Here is a 23,752-nt window from a genome sequence, read left to right as displayed (position 1 = left end):
GGAAGGTAAAATCGCCTCACAGAGAAACTTCATGGTAGGGTAATGACTTTTCCTCAGCACAACCACCCTATATTCAAGTAGGATCCATGAGTAAGGAGCTGTGTCTGCTTTATAGATAATTATACTGTGTTTAACAAATTTTAGCAGACCTCTGTAGAACCAGCAATAGCAAAGCCAATAGCTCTCGCCTATGCTAGAGTTATTGGTGTTGCCAATGTCTTCTAGCAATGTCGTACAGCAGCATGGCTGCTGCCGAGAATGGCTAAAAGATAGTAGCTTGGAGTATAACGGAGTGGTATGGAACGTTACTCGCTTTTCCATAGGTTAACGTCAATTTCAACCTAAGATCTATGTAAGCATCTGATGCCTTTGATCTGATGTGAGTGCTTGTTAGTATGTACAACACTTCTGCAAGAACTCGTTTGTTTACAAATAAATGTCTTTTAGTGATGGAGAGGCTAGTGTGCAACATGCGCATCTACCCGCTTGGGGTAAAGCAGATGGAGCGAGGTGCCGGCAATGAACGAAATATTACATGAATCGCAGCGCCATCAGCTGACCGATGCTAATCAAGTTGAATCAATTTGTGCTTGGTCCATGCTTCACAGAAAGAGAAGAAAGTGATGCCCAGCATTAGTTTGTAATAGAACCGGCGGCAATGCTGTAGTGCTTAGGGTGCAGGGCCAGAGCGCCCCCTGCATCAGTTCTCTGCCAGCCTTCTCGTAGCTATACTACTGCCATGAAATCGCTGGCGGTGAACTAAGTCATAGTCCCAGGGCAGCGCTGCTTACAACTGCCCTGGCGGATTAGGACAGTCAAACAATAGTTTTCAGAGTAAGTTACATATATTCTTTAAAAAAGAAATCGGAGCTACGTATGTAAAATCTTCGGTAGAACCATTATTCCTGGAAAGGTATTTTAAAACACTTTATTTCTACATGCTTAGGTAAAATAGCATAGTGATTCTTGAAAGCGAAATTAATTTTGGTTGCGTTTGAGAGCCTTTGCACATGATGCACATTGAAAACTCAGTGGGCGCTCTCCCCTCCTCTTAGGAATTAATACCATTGTTTTCCTCTTTTGTAGCTTGATTTTTAATTTATGTTGTAATTATATACTTAATTAAATGTGCATTCTTGAAAGACGCAGCAAACAAAATAACAGTTTTTCAACTACAAAAATAGCAGCTATTTACACAATGGGGGAAAAAACAAAAGGAAAAATATAACCAATACAAGCACATTAAACCATATTGAACCAATGCACTCTGGGAAGATGAACTAAAGCGCCAAGGGGTGCGAATATTAATGTGCACATTTTTGTGCCACACAAGTTTGTTTGACTCATCCGGCTAGTTTATTTGTAGACCTTTATGACCACTTCCTCAATAAAATCAAAGGAATTTATAATCAGTTTCCCTGCAGAGGGCCCTGTCAACTTGCCAGACTTCTTCTGACCCACTATTGTTGAAATTTGAACCGATCTCCCTGGTGGATCCTCTTTCTTTATTGGCCAACATTAAGTCTGGCTCACCTTTTGATCACTGTGCTCCTGACATTCTGAAATTGGCTACTCCACTTGTCAGACCCATTCTGAACAAGCTGATGAATTCCTCCCTGGAGTCTTCGGTTGTACTGGTGTGCAGGAAATAGGCCCTTTTGCTCCCACTACTGAAGAAATCAAATGCAGACCCTAAAGTGCTTAGTAACTTTAGGCCTATTTCACTTTTTCCAGCAGTAGTAAAAATTTGGGAAAAGGCGGTTAATAGACAACTTCACCATTTTCCTGCATGTAACCACTTTCTACATGTTATGCAATCTGGTTTCTGGTCAGGTTACATCAGAGAAACCGCGCTCCTGGAGGACACTGAATTCATAAAGGACAATCTTGAGCAGTAGCTGTGGCAGTGGTTGTGCTACTGGATTTGTTTTTGGCGTTTTACATGGTCTTGCATTCTATCCTTCTTAATAGGTTGTGGAATGCAGTGGTCCAAAGCCAGCCGTGAGCTTGGCTTAAATCTTACCTGGAAGACAGGACACAGGCGGTTTTTCTTGCCCCTTTTACTTTAACATTTAAACCACTTGATTGCTGGATGCCTCAGGGGGTCGGCCTTCATTCTGACCCTTTTTAATGTCTATTTGGCGCCTCTTGCTAACCTGATGGAAGCCTGGGATCTAAGCATCATTTCATATGCTGATGATACTCAGCTGCTGCTGGCCTTCCAGAATAATACGTTGGAAGCGCTGACTTCTTTCAAGCACTGTCTGAAGGTGGTATGGGAATGGATGATTGACAGTTGCCTCAAATTGAATTCTGAAATACTCTTTTGGCACCAGTCACTATCCAAAATTCCATAACTGGTGGCTTTCAGGACCCTGTGCCTCCCACCCCCGTGCTTTCTTCATGTGTGAGAAATGTAGGTTTTAAATTTGACTTTAATCTGTCTTTCGAAACACAGGTTAAGGCTGTATCTGCTAGTCTTTTCTTCACCTTAAAATCACTTAGAAAAATGCTTCATCTAGTGCCTGAAGTTAATCGTAAGACTGTTGTGCGTTCTCTGGTTACATCCAAGCAGGGTTATTTGAATTGTTCTTATCCGGGCCGGGCATGTTAGCTGTTGCATCTTCTGTAGATCATCCAAAATGTAACAGCACAAATCATACTGAAGGTTCCAGCGCGCCGATCAATTTTTATCTACCTGTGTCATCTTCATTGGCTGCCAATTACCATCCAAATTAAATTAAAGGCATTCACTTTTGCCCATAGAACCTTTCATCTACAAGATCCTTTGTACTTGGGGAACAGGCTTAAAGTTTGGTGTCAGTGCCATCTAATGCTTTGAAGCTATTACAAGTGCCAAGGGTGCGCAAGGCGAGAAATGGGGGCAGATCCTTTGTGTTCCTGACTGTCAAACTTTGGAACTCTCTCTTTATTGCTCTGCGCTCTGCCCCCACTGAATTATTTTTATGCAAACATCTGTGGCTTTCCTTATTGCTGCTTAGGCTCTATGTTCCAGAATTTTCAAGTCTTGGTCATCACTGGTATCTTGGCTGCTAGCACCAGTACTCTTCCTTGGAATCAGCAGTGCGCTTTATAAAATGTATTTAATGTATTCATGGTATTGTATTGCATGTGCTTGAAGAGGAAAAGAGAAAGAAAAGGTTTTCCCCCCTAATCGGACCCTTTGAAGAACTGCAATGAGAATTGTGGTTTTGGTGGTGGAGGCCAACTAGAACTTGGACTCATTGTGCTGGAGTACAGAAACGAGATGCGCTATTGGCAGGGAAAGTGAATTGTTATGCCTGTGCTAATGTTAGGCAAGTGGAGTCGGGGGGGGGGGGGGAATAGATGAGTGTGCGGATAAGGGGTTTGCAGAAATGTGTACACCTTCTCTTGACTGGAAGGTGGGGAGAGGAAGACTACAGTGCATACTTCAATGGACTGTAATAATACTTTTTCTTAGAGATTGGTGGCACTTTGTTTGCCTTTACGGAGTCTGCTTGCCCCACTGGTTTGTACGCCTTCCGGTAAAGTGTATTAAAAAAAAAGTGATGGATGGAACGCTTGAATTAATCTCAACCACTCTGAATTATTCTGGCTGCATCACAGTCCATTGTTAATTTGCACCCCATGCCACCTCAGTTTGGCCCCAGCTATATGCAAATCTGTCTTGATTCTGCTCCAGTAGGAACAATCCAGCCTGAACTGCCAGACCAGGTCCTCCCTCCACCAGAACACAAGCAACCCAGGGCTGGTTTTGCCCTAGTCATGGCTTATCAGCCAGGTATATCTTGGTCTAGGTTGTTACCTAATTAATTACTACTGATTGAGTTTTATTCAAGCATTCCATCCATCACATTTTTGCATACTACTATATGCCTATGTGACCACCAAATTTCCGTACAGCCCTATGTACCTTTTGGTAACAAGAGCCAATCTTGATCTGCTAATGAACTGCAATGCTGATAAATGTTCACATGATCAGATCCAGTGAAGATGAGCATTCGAAGAACCAGACTTATTTATTTAGGTATTTGTAAAGCGCACTGCCACCAAACTGGTATCCTGGTGCTGTGCCATTACCTAGATCAAAGCTGATCGCTAGAACTAGGAATATGCTAGAGAAGCAGGACTTATTTTGGGAAGTGCCAAGTTTTTATAAAGCCTTTTTAAAAGTGAAATGGTTGCCCAGGGAGCAAAGGGAGATAGGTAATTGATTCCACAGCTGGCCTGCTCTGATCCTAAATGCTCATCCACCATGTCTTAATTTCCTGAATCTAGCAACGTGGACAAGATTGGCTGAAGAGCGGAGACGCCTACCTGGGAAATATCTCCTTATCCTTTTTTGCAGGGGGACTGGACTGTGACCCTGGAAAATCTTAAAAACAATACAAAGGTATTTAAAAATAATTCTCTGCCTCAGTGGATGCCAATGAAGATCCTTCAGTGCCTTTGAGGCTGAGGGTCTCCAAGATCTATTCAGAGTTAACTTTGCAGCAGAAACTTGAACTCTATATAACCTGTTTACCAGTAATTCTAAGGCACCAAGCAGGAGGGTGTTGCAATAGTCCACCCTGCATAGAACGAAAAGCAGGTGCCAACAACTTTATTCTCGTGGCGCTCCAAGCTTAGTTTATTTTCAAGCATCGCTCCGATATTTCTGACTGAGTCTGATTGAGAGATCACTCAGTCTGTAGGCACTGGCCATAGGTTCAGGGGAAGTGGTGATGGAGGCCTGTTTACTGAGCAACACAAGAACTCCATTTTGTCACCACAGAATTTAAGAAAGTTGGAGTTCAACCAGCCAATTATTTTGTTTTAGTCATGAAAATAATTCACTGTCGTATGCGGGTTGCTTTCCAGTGACAACATATGCTGGGTGTCATCTGCATAGTTGATTAAACTGACATTGTGAGATTTATTCAGAGTGATCAGGGGCCTCATATTGATATTGAAAAGAGTTGGGCTATGAGGGGAGCCCTGTGGAACGCCATGTTTAGTGGTTGTGAACTCCGAGTGGAAAGGGGCCTGGGCAACCGCCTGATAGCAATCAGACATGTCCGAGTGGATCCAATCTAATACTGTGCTGCTGACTCCGATCAAAGCCATTCTGGTCAGGACCATGTTATGTCTGACCTTATTGAATGCTTGAATATATTGTGATTGTCTTGTGAAGATAAACATGTTGGACTTAGCTATATCGAGTCTACAGGGAATATGCAAAATGGTGATAAAATGCGAATTTCAAGCTTCCTAAAAAATCATAGTCTCAACTTGTTGGCAATGTTGTTTTCTCAAATTGTAAGTAATCTAAAAAAAAATGTTCTTTCTTTCTTTCTTTCTAGGAGAGTCTGGTGATGCACCACCGCTTCAGTCACCAAGGTAGGAAGTTCAAAGGCTGGTTGTTAATGTAAAAGTGTCCCCATTTTAAAATCCACGTTTACATACCAAGGGCATGAGATATTGGTAGATGGTACAACTACTATACATTCATTGGATAAATTGGCCCCAATGTAAACAAACAAAAAAAAAAAAATCCGGATGCCTAGCTGTTCCAACCTGTATTGCCCCTGTGTTGGTTCTTTTATTGTCTGTTGGATGTTTTTCCGGTAGATAACTATTGAAGGTTGGTCTAGGAAAGGGTGGTACATTGTTGAATTTTAGTGCAAACTCGTGAGTCTACCTAGAAGCCTGTTGCATAAGGTACCTATCTTACACTCTGAAAATTACGAACATTGCCTGAGAGGCCTGCACTTGGTGCCTCTTTGTTTAGTCACTTAAGTTGTGAAAGGATGATCCTGCCCCCACCCCAATCATTTTTCGTTGAAGGTCTAAAAAGGACGCAAGAAAACTAAACTGGGATAAGGTGTCTTTTGAAACAGCATCAATATGTAAATGCTTAGTCACGTTTGAGCCGTGTAGCATGTTTACAGTTTACATTCTACATTATTATGCTTTACTGTATTTGTGCAGTGGTACCTCTAGAGCAATCCTATGAAACCATGTAGCTGAACAGCAAAGGTGCAATTCAGGATTACAAGCAACAGATAACTGTTTGATTCCTAGCTTGTAGGGTAGTGGTGCTCTTAAAATATATATATAGTTTGTGTTTTTTCTGAAATGCAGGAGAGTCAATTCTGTGCTTTAAAAAAAAAAAACAAAAAAAAAAAACGTTTTATTAATTTTATTGCTATATTGAAAGCGGTCACAAAATTCAATAGAACATTCTAACAACCAAACATGAAATACCTTCTCCACGTGGTAACATATATGTATATTTTGCGATAGCCTCGTAATTATTACACATTATTATCTGTAGAGTAAACATTACAGTTGGCCGATTCTGATCTCCAGTGCCAAATTCTGTCTCTTTTGGCAGTGACTCCCATCGCTACCAATAATCTGGTATTTCGTTTGCCTCCCCGTTTGTTAATCAACCCCAACAATACCAATTTAATCTCTGGTGCTATCTGCCTATCCACTACCAGGGATAAAATGTCAAATATCTGTGCCAGTATAGCTGTATTATTGGGAACTCCCACATCGAGTGCAGGAGCGTTGCCTTGACCGGCTTGCATCTCAGGCATTGTGGGTCTACGCCTTGCTTCATTTTACTTAATAGTATAGGGCTGTAGTATACCCTGTGCAGATATCTAACCTGGGTCATCCTCAGTTTCACGGACATACTCTGGGGGCCATTTTGTCTTCTATCTAATTCTCTTCTTCAGAGTAACCACATCGTGCTCTATCACGCTCTCAGTGCCAACAAAGGGTCTGGAGTATTGTTCACCAGGGTGTGGGACATTTTTGATTTCCTCTTCCTTACCAGCTATTGTGATTTATGCAAACACCTAGTAATATGACAGCGATGTCTGGGATGCAGAGCAGGTGGTTGATGTGTTTGTCCAAACCATAAAGTAAATTGAGTGTACTATGTTGTTTTATGGGCCAGGAGCTCAGCCGCTCTTGCTATTGCTTCTCTAGCTGCAAATAGTCGTTCATTAATTAGTACAATATGACTAGCCCACTAGTACAACCTAATACCTGCGATCACCAGAGCCCCATTGTATGGATCCAACACACATTTATGATATGAAATACAAAGCTGGTCGCCTCCCTCCCGCCAGCCCCCCAACCCACCCCCCCCCCCCCCAAAAAAAAACCCCCAGAGACTTCACTATTGCTGATTGTAAGGTTTGGAATAATGTAGTTGGTACTTCGTAAGAGACATTTTGCAGAATGTAGAGCAGTCATGGAAGGGCTGTCTTTTTAAATAGTGCTTCTCTGCCTGCTATGTTAAAAAAGGGAGACTTTCCCATCTATCCATATCTTGTCATACCTGGGAGACCAAGGGTGTGATGTTCAAGATCCATGTCTGCTACTGCTAAGTGTTATATGGATACAAAGGCATTTGAAGTTCTGGTCTGCCCATTGCAGATTAGTGGTTGCTCCTATTTCGTCGTATGCCTCAGTCAGGGGGATGTGTGTGGATTTGGTCCAATTAAATTTTAAACTCTGTGCTTCTGCACGTATCTGAAGCATTTGCATCAAACAAGGTAAGGAGGTCTCAAGGAGACTGACATACACCAGAACATTATCAGCATATAGTGTTACCTTGTCATGGGGGTACCCAGGACATCGTAAACCGCTTGGCTGTACATCTCGTCTAACCCACACCGCCAGCAGCCTTATGACTAAGGTGAAGAGGAGAGGCAAGGAGCGATCCTGCTGCGTACCCCATTTAGTAGCGAAAATAGTGGACATAGTTCCTGGCTTACCCTGACCCATGGTTTGGAGCATAGTACTGATATATATTTGCAGAAGAGGGAGTCAAAGTTCATACACTCCAGCAGGTGGAACATGAAATACCATTGGATTGAATTGAAGGCTTTTTAAAAAAAAAAATTTATATAAATCTTTGGATATCAGGACTTTCCGTTCTTTTACCATTGATGTCCGCACCAGTGCAATATTTAGACTCCTAAGGCAGTTGTGGGTGTTGCAGTCTGGCATTAACCCATTCTGATGTGGATGTATTCAGGTTCTAATTATCCTTATCAGTCTGTTCACCATCACCTTCCATCCATGGATCTTAGTCTCTAAGATAAGTATGTGGATGGCCCTGTATGATTCACATTCCAGTGGTTTAGTGCTTTCAAGATTATGGCTCCTCGCAAGTCAAATGGCAACTCCAGCACTACACTGTACATTCCCATTAGCTGTGGGACCAAGCACAATACATATTTCTTAAAGATTCTAAGCTGGTCTCCGTTTTCCCTGTGGGACACGACTGATCAGCTGTCAGAATTTTATCTGCAGTCTGAATTTCATCTGCTGTCAGCGGTTCTTCCAACCCCTGCCTACCTATATCAAAGAGCCTGGGTAATATCAGATTGTTTATGATCGAGTGGGATTGTTCAACTGCGATTGAAAGTTGCTCTAAACAGAGGTGGGTATAATAGGTTGCATCACTTCCTTCTCAGCCCTGTCTGTGGTGCTTTCGATCTCAGAAATGTCACTGTGCTTTTTGTGTTTAGCTGCTATTTGGACCATGTGGCTTGTTCTTTAGGGACTGCCTTTACTGCCTACCAAAGCACGGTTGGGGAGTCAACTGTGCCATTACTAATTTCCATACAGTCTATGACATACTGTCTTAGGGATTCATCCAAGGAGGTGTCCATGCACCACCAGGTGCTCAGCTTCCCTAGTCCAGTCTGCTGTCTTCCGGTACCTTAATCATTATGATCGGGGCATGGTCCGATAGGGCACAAGGGTAGATTTGGGTGTCTGCCAACCAACAACTAATCTATCCTAAAGGAGGACCAAGGCGAAGTGTGAATAAAACACAAATTCTTGAAGTATGTCACCATGCAGCTGAGGCCAGCAGTTTGGCCCCTGCATTCAGAATAATGGATTTTCGAGGATCGACTCCAGGGGCCATAACCAAAATAGTCTCCTTTCACTACTGTTTGTCCCAAGGGAGACTGTAGCACCACTTCTTTTGCCAGTGTTTTAAGTGCGTCCTCTATTAGTGTAGGAGGGCCTAAACAAAAGCAATGGACGAATACTTCTCGCCCATCTTCCTATCACTGTGAATCTGAGGTTGTCATTGTGAGTTTTAATAACTTCCAGTAGAAAATGTTTGTGGAGGAGGATGGCAATCGCCCTGGATGCATTAGTGTAGCCAGCATAGTATATTCTAGTGTTGCCTCTGTGGGCTATTAGGGGACATCTGGTACCTAGCAGATAAGTCTCCTCTAGAAGTATAATGGGTGGTAAATATCTCCTGAGATATTGGAATACTTTTGTGCCTCTCTTTTTGTTGTTTAACCCACTGACATTCCAAGAGTATTTTTAAAGTGGGTTTTGTTTCTGCCGTGGTGGTTTATAGTGTGCAGTATGCTCAGGAGATATACTCCAATGTTGTGTATGATATGACGGCAAGTTTAACTAAACTAACACAATCCCAACTCCCTTTCTCTCAATGAGAAGCATCCATTGCCCATCCCCAACCATGTGAAACTATGCTACGGGGTCTGTGGTCCTGACTTTAGTCCGATTGACTGCAAATGAACATAGATATTTCTTTATACAGCCGACCTAGATGAGCAAATAAACATGTTATATTTGACGCTTCGAAAAACCAGCAAAATCATCACCCACTTTAGCCCCTCAGAGTAAAAAACGTAAGCATTAGTACTGTTAAAGGAAATTGAGAGTTCATTTGGCCTCAGTTTTTGAAGCCTTTGGGGCTTTGTTTCGGGGATCCATGTCAGCAGCAGAATGTCTTGTTGCTGCTTTCCTCACCTTCACTGCTATGTTGCTGATCGGACTGTTCCACGCCTTATTCCCTCCAGGGTCGTAGCCATTGTTGTTTCGGCCTCCACGATCTTCTCTATTCTATTGGGCACAAACCTTTTTTGTGCTCCCTCTGCTCTGTCGGAGGAAGACCAACACTCTGTCCCTTTCCTTGGTTTCCATTTTTCTTGCCAATCCCAAACTTCTAGCAGTGTTTGGAAGAAGTGTGTCTTTCCAAACAATAATATGTAGGCCTTTGCATTACCTTTTAACTTTGCTTAACTTCAATATAGGATCTACTCATCGGCTGCACATGCATGCTATAGTCCTGGTAGAGACTCACTCTTGTCAAATCTATGAGCAGGTTAGCATAGAGCCAGGACTGTCTCAGTATGCTGTCCCTGTCAGCGTAGTTTAAGAATGCAATTGTCAGTCTCGGGGGATCCCCCAGGTGGTGGCCACGTTCTGTGGGTCCTCTCGATGACCAAGTATGCTGATATCGCCTCTTTAGGTAACCAGGATTTCAACCTGTTGGTTAGAAAGCCCTCTAGGTTGAGCCACTTGGGTCCCTTGGGCACCCCAGCGAAGCATAGGTTGTTCCATCATGACCCACCCGCCGCACCTTCTTCAGGTTATGTCTGTATCGAAGCTTCTGTAGTGGAACCCTGTTTTTCTACTTTTAGGACTCTCTCTGTGATCTTTCGCATATCTTGATGGAGCAATCCCCCTTCCTGACCTACCCCACAAATCTGCTTCTCTATGGTGGTGCGCATATCTCATATGGTCTTGAAGATTCATCCCGGCGGTGATCTGCATCTCTGTGGCTTCTCTGGGAGCAGTAGCTCCCTCAGGCATCTTTGTCATAGGGTATTGGTCTATTTTGTTGTGCTGAACAGATACTTCAGTCTGTGATCCCCCCATCATGCCAGGGGGGTTGGTCTACCTAGGCTTCATGCATGAAATGCTCTCATTCTAGTTAAAGGTTTTCTAGCCCCACTTCCCTTTGTGCTGGGGGTCCAAAGCAAGGGGCCCTTGAGGCTGCCCATTCCCCACTATTACCAGAATTTCTTTCCTGTGTGGAGTGTTTAGCATAAATATAAGGAAGTATTTATTCTACATTTCCTGTGGTAACTTGAGAAACACTTAGTTTGGATCTGCCGCTTCCGAGCCTCCGGATGCCCCACAAGCGGCTCTGCTGGTCATCAGTCTAGGTTGGTTGTCTGGTTTCTCGTTATCCCATGGATTGCCATCCTCATTTATCTGCGGCTCTCCGGGCAAGCCAAGCCGAATAAAACACCCCTCGACTGCCCCAGTAATGCCCAGATTAGGCAGGTCCATCCCCGCCCTATGGCAGGACGGGCCACTCCTGTGGCGTCCTTATCACTGACAAACCGTGCACTTTTGGCTTGATCAGCCTAAGTTAATGCAGATGGTGCAGGCTTGGGAAGTTAGAAAATGTAGTTAATGTGATATTTGAATTACAAGCCCTTGATTAGTTATGCCAAAATATGTAGATTGTCTTTCAGGGGCACTAACAAGATGTCTAGGAGGCATTTAAGCAAAGTGTTGCCTCTATCCAGGTGGTAAAGGACCAAGGCTTGTGGTGTTATGAAATCTGCTTTGGATAAGAAGGTTTGCATTTTATTTTATTTTCAAGAAGGCGAGCTGCTACTAAGCTGCTTTGGTTTTGATGGCCTTGTGTTTTTTGAAGGAGTGTTCTGTGAAGAGGTGGAATGCAAGTAATTGCATTAGCTGTCGGCTGGGGTTTGAAGCCTTCTAGGTTCATGATCGATAGCCAGTCGTTATCTGTGGTCATTTGATATTTTTGACAAATGGGGAGGAGCTTTGTCTTTGTGTTTCTTTGGTCCCTAGATGCTTGTCTTTGTCAACCATCGAATATCCTGATGCATTTATTTTTGTTTTACATTAACAAACGTTGTTTGTTCCTTTTCTCTGACCTTCTCACTGTTGAGGCAGGGGCAAAGGTGGTTACATGGATGCATCCATATTCTGCAGCTTTTTCAATTTTGTAATTTCTTTACTCCACTGTGCTCCTTTTTAATTTAATGGCTGCCACTCTGTTTGGGATTCCCACTGCAAGTTATTGGGAAATGATCAGCTTGAAATAAATCTGAAACCTAGATAAGGAACATATTTGTCATTTCAGTAGATATCTGTTAAATTCTGAGGTTGTTAGTGGAGTGTATAAATGTTTTAGTGAAAAGAGTAATGGTTGCAAATTTTTCAAGAGTAAAGTACTAGACTGGTCATTTTAACAATGTATATTGCCCCCATTCTTGGTAGAAGATCGGTTTTAACAAAGAGACATAGGCTAATATAATCCACTATATATTATAATGTTAATCACCAGGCTGCATCCCCAAAGCAAAACTGCATGCCATGAAAGATGGCATCACAAGGAAACTATAACTATATAAGTTGCAGTGCATCAACATCAGCCTTACATTGATAAGGGTTCTTAAATGGCTGAAGAAGAATCGGACCTTCCTGGCAAACCAAAGACCAGCCTAGATTCTATGCTGCAGAAGCTGCATTTCCCAAGAACAAAGACCGCAAATATTGATGACTGGCTTCCATGGGTGGGGAAAATGTTAGCCTCTGTACGTTCCCGTCAAGAATGAGAAAAAACTATATTTTATCTCGATGCTCTGAGGTTAACGTTTTGCATGATTTAAGCCTTGCATTTACTTTCGCAACAGGGCTAGCACTTGGTTTGAAATATAAAGTCTTGATGGTAGAAGTGTTATACACATTGTCTGCCTTTAGGATATTCTTCAGAATGCTTCCTAGGTTGGAAGCCTTACTTGCCATTGGCCATGAGCAGAATGCAGAAGAAACCTGAACAGAAAAGAGAAAGCAGCCGTGCAGAGGACTCTAGTCCCTCCATGTTTACTGCTCGTAGACTGAGCAACAGTATACAGTGCATACAGTGGTTTTCTTGTCTGGAAAAGCAAGATAACAATTGAAGAAGAGTTTTAGTGCCCTGTGACAGGATAAACAGCCTTGCCCAGGAGTAAAAGCCTAGTCTCAAGATCCAAGGCAGATATTTCACATAACCTTGGTGAAAGAAAAGAGTTGTCAACTTCAAAGACCGCTTTTAAAGTCCATAGAATTGCTCTAGACCAAGACGGCAAGATCAGAAACTAGTTAGTGACCTTAAGAGGTTTGGTAAAGATGAAGGGGAGTGGCCATGAGTTCTATGTGGTAGTGTCAAATTGATTGGAGAGCCCAGGGGTATGAGGGACTATAAATCCACAAACGTATAAGGCGTGGAGGTCTAGTTCTAAGGGAGAAGAAGTAATGATGATGGTGTCTCTAAGTATTTTATCCGACATCAGGGTGCTTCTTTGTAGAGACCAAATCCGGATTGATTATTTTAATTGTTTTGCTCCTATCCAAGGTGCTAGTGGTGGTGGGGACGTTTTGACACTACTCATAAAGCTCCTGGCGCTCTTATGCCAATTCTTGATGGTTACTATGTCCTGGGAGGATTGCTGAGATGCCAAAAGTTTTAGTCTTAGTCCTTTGCCCAAGTGCTTTGCAATGCCAGGAACCCTTGTCTGGATAGGCCTTAATCCTTTTAACCAAATATGTTTTAGGGTTGCACTAAAATTTGCCTATAAGGATTATTTTGGGCCCCAGCTCGGGATTGACAAGAACCATGGTATCCAAGGAAAGGTAGGGACATTTTCAGATCATACGCATCAACACATCGCTCTGAATGGACCTGTGAAAATCTTGAAATCCATTTACCCTGCTATGGGAGAGGAGAGTAATCTCGGGAGAGTAGATGCTCGATCAACAAAGGACAATGGTGAGAATATCTGTGGGGTCTTCAAAGATCATAGAAGTAGCAGAAGAAGGTGTATCTTTAGTTTTTGGAAGCATATGGGGACTTGCATGTGTTCCCCGGGAAAAATCTAGATCAATTTAAAAGGCAGGAGTGAATAGCACTGTTCTTTGCAGCATTTTTTTTTTGTATTGTAAGGCCTCAAGGTCAAAAGTAGATTGAGTTTCAAACAGATTATTGATTTGATCTTTGTGACTTTGAAGCAGAACTTTCATAAATGACCTATTTTTTTTGACACTATTGATCTGAAATGACGTTTTGGGGTAATGAAATTACACATTGCATCGTTGCTGAATGCTGTTGGGGGTTTTCAAAGAGTTATATTGGCAACACTGGTGTACTCATTGTGATTATAGCTTTGTTGAAGAAGTGCTGAGAGCCCCTTGGTGGTGGCTGCATGACCCACAGAGGTCTGATGTACTTAATATAGCATTTATGGTTACAGAAGATGTGAATGAAACTGCGGTAGGCTGATTGTATACTCGCCTTTGGATGCAGTTTTCCAGTTGGAGTTTAAACACTGGCAATATAGGTGGTATGTAGAAAGACGCTACATGCTTTTAACACATTCTAAGATTGGAATATGTTGGCTTAGTGTTCATTTTCAAAACATGAAGGAAGATGGAACACCTTGAGTGGGCTAGCCTTTACTACATTTTAACCTAGGTACACTGCATCTCAAAATAACCTCGATCTCAAGAAGTATCCTGGGTATCTAAAACATTTGTGTTTGGTCCACTGAGTTTGGATGAATAAAGGCTGAGCAGTGGGAATACCTTAGTGTTTTGAATGCAAATGAGTTCTATCACTGCAATCCATACAAGTCTTGGATAAAATGCCACACTCTCCAATATGGTGGCATATTTAGTGGAGGGTTCTTTCATATTTTTTCAATTGATGTGTAAAACTGCTTCAGGTGAGGGGACTAAGCCCAGATGTTATGTGAAAAGGGTATATTAGTGCTCATTTGAGCCTAATACATATTCTTCTGCAGAGAATGAGCTGTGTATGCATGTGATAGACCTAAATGTTTGCATTTGAGGAACATGTTTATCATAGCTTTATGCATGATTGAAAGGCAATACACTAGCTTGTGAAAGCAGGCTCATCCTGTTGGATTCTGGTGTATCCTAAGGGATACAAATCTTACCCATGTCCCTTTCAAAGTATTGCTTTATGACTGTTTCATTTCAAATTATTTTCTTGCAGTGCTGAAGGGGATGCCATCCGTGTTTTTGTGAGAATACGCCCACCTGCTGAAGGAACACTCATGCCGTCAGAGGGAGATCCTGGACTTTGCTTGTCTGTTCTCTCCTCGAACACCATACGACTACATTCCAAGCCAGAGCCAAAAATGTTTACTTTTGACCATGTTGCAAATATGGATGCAACACAGGTAACAAAATGTTTCAAGCTATGTTTGTATTTCAGCTTTGTCTTTTTGACATTGAACAGCTGTAATTATGACGTTTTTGGAGATAATTGTCGTAATCAAACCAGTGTGCTTTAAAATAAATAAATAATTATAAGCAGAAAAGCTGTGCTTGAATCTTTTACTACTAGGAAATTCAGTCTTCTTCATGCTAAATGGGTCAGAAGTGTTAGAATTTTACAAAATATCTACTTGTCTAACGGATAGAATGCTTCATAAATCAGCTTGCCCTGTATGCAAATCCACTTGTCCTATTTGATAGAATGAAGGGTGGTGACAAATTATGCCAGGTTTGGATTCTATCAAGGCTCTGATTATTCCACATGTCTGATTATAACAAACACTGAACATATCCGAGTCTGTTTCTGCCAAATACTTGACTACTTACCAGCTCCATTTGACTATCCTCTCGTAAGTGCTGCTTTTTAGGTTTTCCCTGCACAACAGTTGGGCTGTGCCTGTGAAATATATTGCATTAAATATAAATCTTAAAAGGGGCTTACATCCCGCCCCCTTGCTTTTCATTAGTTCCTGTGCGTGCCACTTTTCCTCCGTTTCTATTAGCTTAGCACTATCTGTTGCATTTATCAGTGGTTGTTCCTCGTGTGTTTGCTCTTATCAGTGTCCCAAAGCCCAAAAACTGTGTTTATCCGCTTTGGTGGAACATCTTTTTAGCATGTCGGCACCCCTGCTCACTGCAAGAGCTACATCCTTGCTTTGAAGCTACAGCGCTGCCCGAGTTCTCTGGACTCAGCTCGCTGTGCTGGTCTTAATGCAGGCATCTTGATCCCAGTTCTGCATGTTTTGAGGCAGGTCAATGCTCCAAATGCAATGCACACTCACCAGTCCCCCGGGACCAAAGCAGGGACCCACTCTAGTGCTCCCTTTTGTTTATAACGGAGCAGCACTCACCTGCACTCCACTTCCCTGCCTATACCCCACCCCCAGGCCAAAGTAGGGACCCACTGTATTACTCCCTTTTTTTTGCGAGTAACTCGGAAATTCCATTCATCAGCATCTGATTACCTCAGGGGCTCCGGCTCTCGAGTGAGCTCTGCCAGCCCCCCAGCTAGTTTAAAGTTGAGTGAGAGGGAGGATGTATGCACTCATGTTTTTCTGTTAAGCAAAGAATGTCATCTTAATTGCAAAGCTGTTTACTCTTACAGGCACCCTGCCCAATCATCAGTTGTTCAAGTTCATACCAAGAAACAAGGCCCGGCAGATGTGTACCTGTCACACTTCAATGATACAGATGATCTTTTCTAAGTGACCTACTCCAATCTCTTCGCAGACTCGTTCATCTTTGTCAGCAGATGACATACGACTTGCTAAATGTCACTCCTCTAAAATATTATAGCAAATGGATGAACTAGCGAAAGTAATTTTTTAGATTGGTTGGCATTAAATATGTCTTTTACACAGGTTGGAGAAGTAAGAGGACATCTTCCATTCACAATAAATTCTGCATTCTCTTTCTGTCAGTTCTGTCAAATCTGTAATGATGAGACAAAAACTGCAGCAGACTCTGTACACAATCAGAAGAGAGAGGAGTGTGTTCCTATGCCCCCTCACCCCTCCGGTCTGCTCTCATATCTCCAACTGTTGTTGCTTAAAACACAGAAACTGTCTCCAGAATACAAAGAGAGCGCAATTTTGGTTGTTTTTGTCAGATAAACAAATATAATTATAGCGATCTCTTATGCTTTTGTTTCTAAATTGTGGAATACATTATGAAACTTCACCTTACTGAATAGCATTGTGAAATAGAAAAACTGACCTTTAAAATTAACTTTGAGTATATTTCATGTGCAAAAGGATCTGTAGCATGCTGTTTCAATAGCTCACTTTTGTGTTGAGCATGCCAACGAATAGTTCAAGCATAACATCGCGGCTCAGATATCTCTCACGTGCCCTAAAGATATCCATTTTAGTACAAGTCAAACTTTTCACACCAGTAGAGGAAAGTACTTGAGGTTGGGCGTTATTTAAAATAAATATGCATACTGCCCCTTGCAAAAATCAAAATAAATGCAAGACCATGAAGGCCCTCAAAATGTGGGTAAGGAGTGAGTTCCCGCAATCCAAATGCTTAGAAAATCACAAAACATGCAGCAATTATTTGTGTCCTTTGTTTGCATTCTGACTTCTGCTGCACCAGTGACTGGCACTGAGGGAGTGTGACACAGAGGGTGAGAGGTAGCCATGTCTGGTTATGAATAAAGGCATGCATCTTTGATTGTAGTGGTCCCCAGACCACGTGACTGGCCCCTCACTCTGCAGTAGTCTGTAAAGTTCCTCCATTAGGTGCAATATTTTATATTGCCACGTCTGCATTCTTCATTGTCGCGTGTGTGGGTACTTTCAAATATGATTTCAGATTGTCAGTTGTATAAAAATCTATTGCGTTTAATTTAATAGACTATAATTTGATCTATACTATTCTGGGCCATGTACATGGTGCACATGATAACTGCATAGCCTCTCAGTTAACTAAACTGACTTTTTTTTCATATTTTGCATGATATTTGTTGTATGAATTACAGAGCAAATTTTTCAGGTCTCTGCTCTGTACAACGCAAAAGCAAGCACTCCTAAGAATGCATCTGCAGCTGCCTTTACAGTGTGCTAACTCTTCACCCCCCCACCCGGCACCTTTTGTTTTGAACTAACCCCTCAACACCTGCCTGGCTTTTGATCTACTACTTCCTGCACCCTGCTCTTTGTTGGTTTACCCCACTCAGTTGTCTTCCATTGGCATCATGGAGGGCTGAGCCAGACTTACCAGAACACGTGAACAGAAGGTCACTGCATATGGTTAATGAGATGTGTAGTTGGCAGGATCCAACACACAGTGCGGTCTGAGTCACTTTTGTGGAGGTGTGTGGCCAGGGTTAAGTATAGCAATGTTGGTGATGTGTGTTTTATCTGTGGGTGAGGACCAAGGCTGTAATAACTTGCTTGGATGTTTCATCAGTTGTTTTAGGTGATTAGTGCCTGGCAAATGTATACGTCTCATAAGCAGCTGATGGTGAAAAGTATTGTTGGATGGCTTAACAGCAAGGTAGTTTCATATTCTGGGTGAGTTGCGTGCATGTTCTGTGTTTGATTACAGTGTGTACTGTTGTAAGGTGTTTATCTGAGCAGGAAGGCCTTAAATCAATGTGCCATACTGCCAGCTAAGAATAGTTAAGCAACAGTAGGGTAAGCTGTGCCTCAGGGCAGCCATTATAAATGATGGTTTACACCAGTGGTTCCCAACCTTTTCACTTCTGTGGACCCCCACTTTATCATTAATGAAACCCAGGGACCCCCCACTGAATCATTATTGGACTCAGTAGACCCTCACCCCTCCACCAAGTCATTATGAAAGCTGGGAACCTAATCTGTCAATATTATTTAATTTTCAAAGCAGTCACGGAACCCCTGAGGAAGCTCCGTGGACCCCAAGGGGGTCCCCGACCAAAGGTTGCGAACCACTGGTCTACACCAACAAGGAAGAAAGTCTCACAGCTGGTTGAAAATTTCACCAAACAGAATCAAAGATTCCTCCCTGTTCTTTGCTTATAATAAAGTGGTCATGTTTCATGATTTCATAAACTTGGTCATTTGGATATGGTGAATTGGAGTAAGCAATTGTGCATTGTTTTAATTAGATTTTCACAAAAGAAGTAATCTTTCCGTATTACTAAAATGTATTTTGCTGCATAACACTTGCATACCTTTCATCTGTTCTCAGACACCACACACCCTGCACACTCACCCGCCATTTACTCTGCACAGTCACCCTGACATTGCACTGGCAGTACATACTGCTCACCCACCACTCACACAGTGCTGGCTTGCACTCACACACCATTGACATATCTCTCACCCAGCACTCGCCCTCCACCCACACCTCACTCTGACCTCAAACTACTTATCCTGCACTCATACTATTGACATACCACTCGCCCTGTACCCACACTCCTCTTACCGTGTACAGGGTAACATCATTCACCCTGTTCAATGCAGAAAGAGAATTGTGTGAGTGAACACACATCAATCACCATGCATTGAGGCACTTGCACCCTGCACTCACACTTATCAACCTTTATTCGTGCACCACTCGCCCTGCACAGAGCCCTCATACCACTCTCCCTGCACTCATACACTGCTCCCACACTTATTATTAATTCCATGGGAATAACCTAATGCTTGTTTTTTTTCTTTAATCACAGTAGAGCTTAGTATGCCAGTGTTTTTATTATGCTAGAGTTCTGGTGATGGCAGAGTCCATCAATGTATGCCATGGTTTTAACTGTACCATTGCTGTTTTTCCTATTTTCTTCTTAGAAAGTGTCTTGTGAAATGCTTTGACATGTTTACTTTTAAGCATTCACTCTATTTTATAAAATGTGACTAAACCCATAATTTATTTGAGTTTCAGTACATTAGGTTGCCAATTGAGGCTCAACGAGACCACTTGCAGCATAACCTTCTCCACATGGGCAAATTGTCTAATTCTTGAGCAGATCCCTTCATCTCCCTGTGCCTCAGGCCTCTTGTTTGCAAGAACTTTAAGCATGTACCAATTTCTAGATTAACGACTGGTCTGCGTTCTACACCTAGACAAGCTCTGCAAGGTCTTGTCAAAATATTATGTGCCAGACTCTCAACGATAGTAACATGTGTAAGCGTGGCTGACAAATGCAAAAGTAAGTTTTGCACTCAAAATGATTACTCACATTAAGATTTTCATGTCAGCAACTCTACTCCTAGGGAATGGAAGCAGGCACAAAGTGGTAGTTCCAGAGCTGGAATGTTCTGTGACTTTGAGCACACTCTCAAACTTAAATGTTCACGAGCATTCACCAACTACTCGTCAGCCCAGTCCCACCTTAGAGAAGGTTTAAAATGTACTCCTAACAAGGTCAAGAGTAAATCATTTTCCAGATTGGGATGGGGCTACACCCGCCACAAAGATAATGTGGGTGAGTACGGAAAGGAATGTTGTAATGGGGGTAAATATTTTTCTACTGTAGAAAAGGGGTTAAAAAGCTTTCACCAAGCCAATTTGCACAGCAGATTTCTGAATTTGCAAATGTATTCATGCTAAAATTTAATTCATACATTTATTGACTGAATGGTTTTTCGGCCTGCTTTTGTAAATACCTATAAATTCATAGAATTCATAAATCTGCACCAATGCAAGGCCCTAGTACCGTGGGTGCAGTTTTATGGTCTCCTGTAACAATGGTGTTACTTTTTTTTGTTAACATGTTGCCCGTAATGCTTTTACACTAATTCGATTTTTTTTTCATACTGACATGCATCAAACATTGCATTAATTGATACCTTGGAGAAATGTTGTTTAAAGTTGGCCTTTATGTTTGCTCAGCACTTTATTAAAATTGCCTAAGACTTTCCTCAGTTTTTAATTTCAAATGTTGTTTTAGTACTTTTTGTGATACTTTGTATTAGGTTTTACATGAGATAGTAACACAGAAACAGAACAATGGAAACGACGTACCCTTGATCCCTCTACCCTTTCTCCCTCTGCAGCCGTTATTTGTGTATCTGTTCAGCTTGTCAGGAATGAAGCCACAGTCTAATGTTTGTCCGGATTTCGTTATCAAGGCTTCTAGTATTAGAGTGCCTTTAATGTTTTGTTATATTATGTTACGTTATATGGATTTATATAGCGCCTGACTGCCCAAGGGCCTCGCAGCGCTCAAAACTGAAACCATAACATCACACAGAAATGCCCCGGAAATCAAGCTCTAAATAGCCATGTCTTTATGGCCTTCCTAAATGAAAGTTCCTGCGTCATTACTCGAATATTAATAGGGAGGGAGTTCCAAAGCTTCGCTCCCTGATACGCCAGTGATCTTCCGCCCCATCTGTCTTTCTTCACTTTCGGGATCACTGCTAACAATGCTAAGGAAGATCTAAGTGATCTATTTGGTGCATAGGACGAAGCTAGAGACCTTAACATCTCTGGGCCCTGGTTATGCAATGCTCTGTATATAAGGCATAATGTTTTGAATTGTATCCTCTTGGCCACCGGGAGCCAATGTAGCGAAGAAATTCCTGCCTTTATATATTTTTTCTTGGGGACATCCAGCAGCAGACGCGCAGAGGCATTCTGAACTCTCTGCAATCTTTTAATAACATAGCTTGGTGATCCAATAAACAAGACATTTCCGTAATCAATCCGAGAACCAATCAATGCCTGAACAATTAATCATTTAGTTATGAATGGGAGAATAGTAAAGACCTTCCTCAACTTCCTAAGAAAGGCAAAAGACGTGGCCGCTATTTTGTTAGCATGATGAGACATTAAGAGTTCTGGGTCTAGCCAGACCCCTAAGCTTTTAATGAGTTCTTTGGGAGGAGGAAGAGAACCCCAACCATCTATAGTTGTTGGAATCACGAAGGGCTTTGTTGGATGCCCAAGAAACATCATCTCCGTTTTGTCATCATTGAGTTTTAATTTACTTCTCGTCATCCAAGCAGCAACTGCTTGGAGACAGGGTCCAAATGTTGCCTCTAAGTCGCGAGAGTCTTTTAAGAATGAGACGATTAGTTGTGTATCGTCTGCATATGATACCACCCTCAGGCCAAAAGGTTCGACAATTCCCGCCAGAGGCAACATATAGATATTAAATAATGTAGGGCTAAGGGAGAACCCCTGCGGAACTCCACAACAGCCAAAGGTTCATTGTGACAGGTGGGATCTATCTAATACCTGAAATGACCTGTCGTTGATAAATGAGGTAATACATTCTAAAGCTGAATCAGGAACTCCAATTTCTTTTACTCTATTCTTTAATATATGTAGAGCCACCGTGTCAAACGGCGCACTGACGTCCAGCAGGATAATAGCTGTCTCTATCTCGTTATCTAACTGCTTTTTGGCTTATTCCATGACTGCGATTTAATCGGTTTCAGTGCCATGCAACGGTCTGAAGCCCATCTGAGAGGGGTGTAAAATCTTATTCTCTTCCATAAAAAAGAAGAGCTGGGAGTGTACATGTTTTTCCGCTTTTTAGACAGGATAGGGAGCAATGAGATAGGCCTATAATTGCTGAACAATTCCGGATCAAGATTCGACTTCAAGAATGGCTTGATAATAGCCTGTTTTCATGATTCTGGAACTATCCCAGTGCCAAGTGAGGAATTAACAAGGTTCATGATTATGGGGACTGTCACTGGCCAACCCATAGAGAGTATCTGGGGCGGTACTGGACGAAGAGGGGAGCCTGATTTAATGTTTACCAGATGTCTCTTTACGACATCTTGTATTAGAGAAAATTCAGATAGGGTCGCTATCTCCCTCTATTCTTCCTTAGTAGCTTCATATTCCACATTCAGGGCTCTAGGAAAGGTCACGTAAATGTCCAACACTTTTTGTTGAAAGTAGGATGCCAATTTGTTGACATGGCCCTGAGGTGCGTCCAAAGGTGCCAGATCCTCTAGGGGTTGAGTAATTTCTTTAAGGACACGAAAAATCTCTTTAGGTGAATTGGCCGCTAGTTCAATTTTAGATGTATGATATCTAGTCTGGACGGTTTTTATTTTGGTATGATACAACCGAATTGCTTTCTTATATTCTAGTTTTATCGTTTCATCTTGAGATTTTCTCCATCTCCTTTCCCATTTCCTGCAAACTCTTTTGAGTTGCAGCAAGTCCGAAGTAAGCCAAGGAGAGTTCCGCCTGCAGAGACCTTTTGCAGAGACAAAAAGTGGTAAAAGTACTTCTAGACTATCAGTAATCCAGTTGTTAAAGGATTTTGACATGTCTGTGGCATTGTTTTGAATAATCGGCTTATTCTTTTTAAGTACATATAAAGTACATGTAAGTACATATAATGGTGATACCTTTGTAATCCGCCCACCCCATATTTTTCATAAGTCTCCTGTGTGCGTTTTGTACCTTAGGCATTGGGAAGAGACGATCACTCCCATCCATCCTAGTTTGTGTCTTGTAAGATAAGCAGGTAGTGTAACTGGATGAGGCACAATCAAGTGGCTCGTTCTGCATACCTTGAAGACTCTCTAGCTTCTGTCTAGTCCTCGTTGGGCAGTGCGCCCAGGTCCCATTACCCTGCAGCTCACAGCACCACACAGCACCACAAACGTGTCTGGCATGTTATGGATCAAGGAACAATAGACCCAAGAGATTTTGATTGCCTAGGTCTCCCAAAAGCAATTTGCCCCTAGAAGGTTAAATACATAAAGATAATCCAAATGTACAGCATAGGGTATGAGGGTGTGCTGTAGCTGTAAATAATGTAAAAATTGACCATGTTGGTGGGCATATTCACCCTGTAGGGTTTAGTATGTTTTAAGCGTTGTGCCCTCCCTCAAGCCTCCCAAGGCAGAGAGCCCAGTGGTCTCCCATCCACGAAACTCCTGCAGTGCAAACACATGGGTAAATATGGTACCTACCCACCAAGGAGTCTGGCTTGTGAGGCGTTTATACCAAGCCATGGTTTTCAGGGCCACTTTCCACATCTGAAGCACCACCTTTGTGTCCGGGGGAGTGTTGGTGGAATTTTCTTTCCATATTGTAAGTATTGTGTAGCTGTGCCTTGGAGGGCCTAATTCTCAGAGGCATAAGCTGGGTCCCTCTGGCTATCATACCACCACTCATCAAAGACTACTAGTTG

General features: G+C 42.2%; 1 protein-coding gene across 2 annotated transcripts in view; it reads left to right on the top strand.

Annotated features, from left to right (window-relative positions):
• The window catches only part of KIF15 (kinesin family member 15), a 930,781-nt gene that overhangs the window by 18,780 nt on the left and 888,249 nt on the right, over window positions 1-23,752 (top strand). For both annotated transcript variants that reach the window (XM_069211483.1, XM_069211481.1), the window contains exons 2-3: window positions 5,346-5,382; window positions 14,879-15,065. In XM_069211483.1, coding sequence (XP_069067584.1) covers window positions 5,346-5,382; window positions 14,879-15,065 — 224 coding nt within the window. The remainder of the gene's footprint in view (window positions 1-5,345; window positions 5,383-14,878; window positions 15,066-23,752) is intronic.

This window comes from Pleurodeles waltl, chromosome 10 (assembly GCF_031143425.1).
Source record: "Pleurodeles waltl isolate 20211129_DDA chromosome 10, aPleWal1.hap1.20221129, whole genome shotgun sequence".
Classification (NCBI taxonomy): Eukaryota; Metazoa; Chordata; class Amphibia; order Caudata; family Salamandridae; genus Pleurodeles; species Pleurodeles waltl.
Note: the sequence above shows the minus strand (reverse complement) of the source record. Positions and strands in the feature narration are given on the sequence as shown.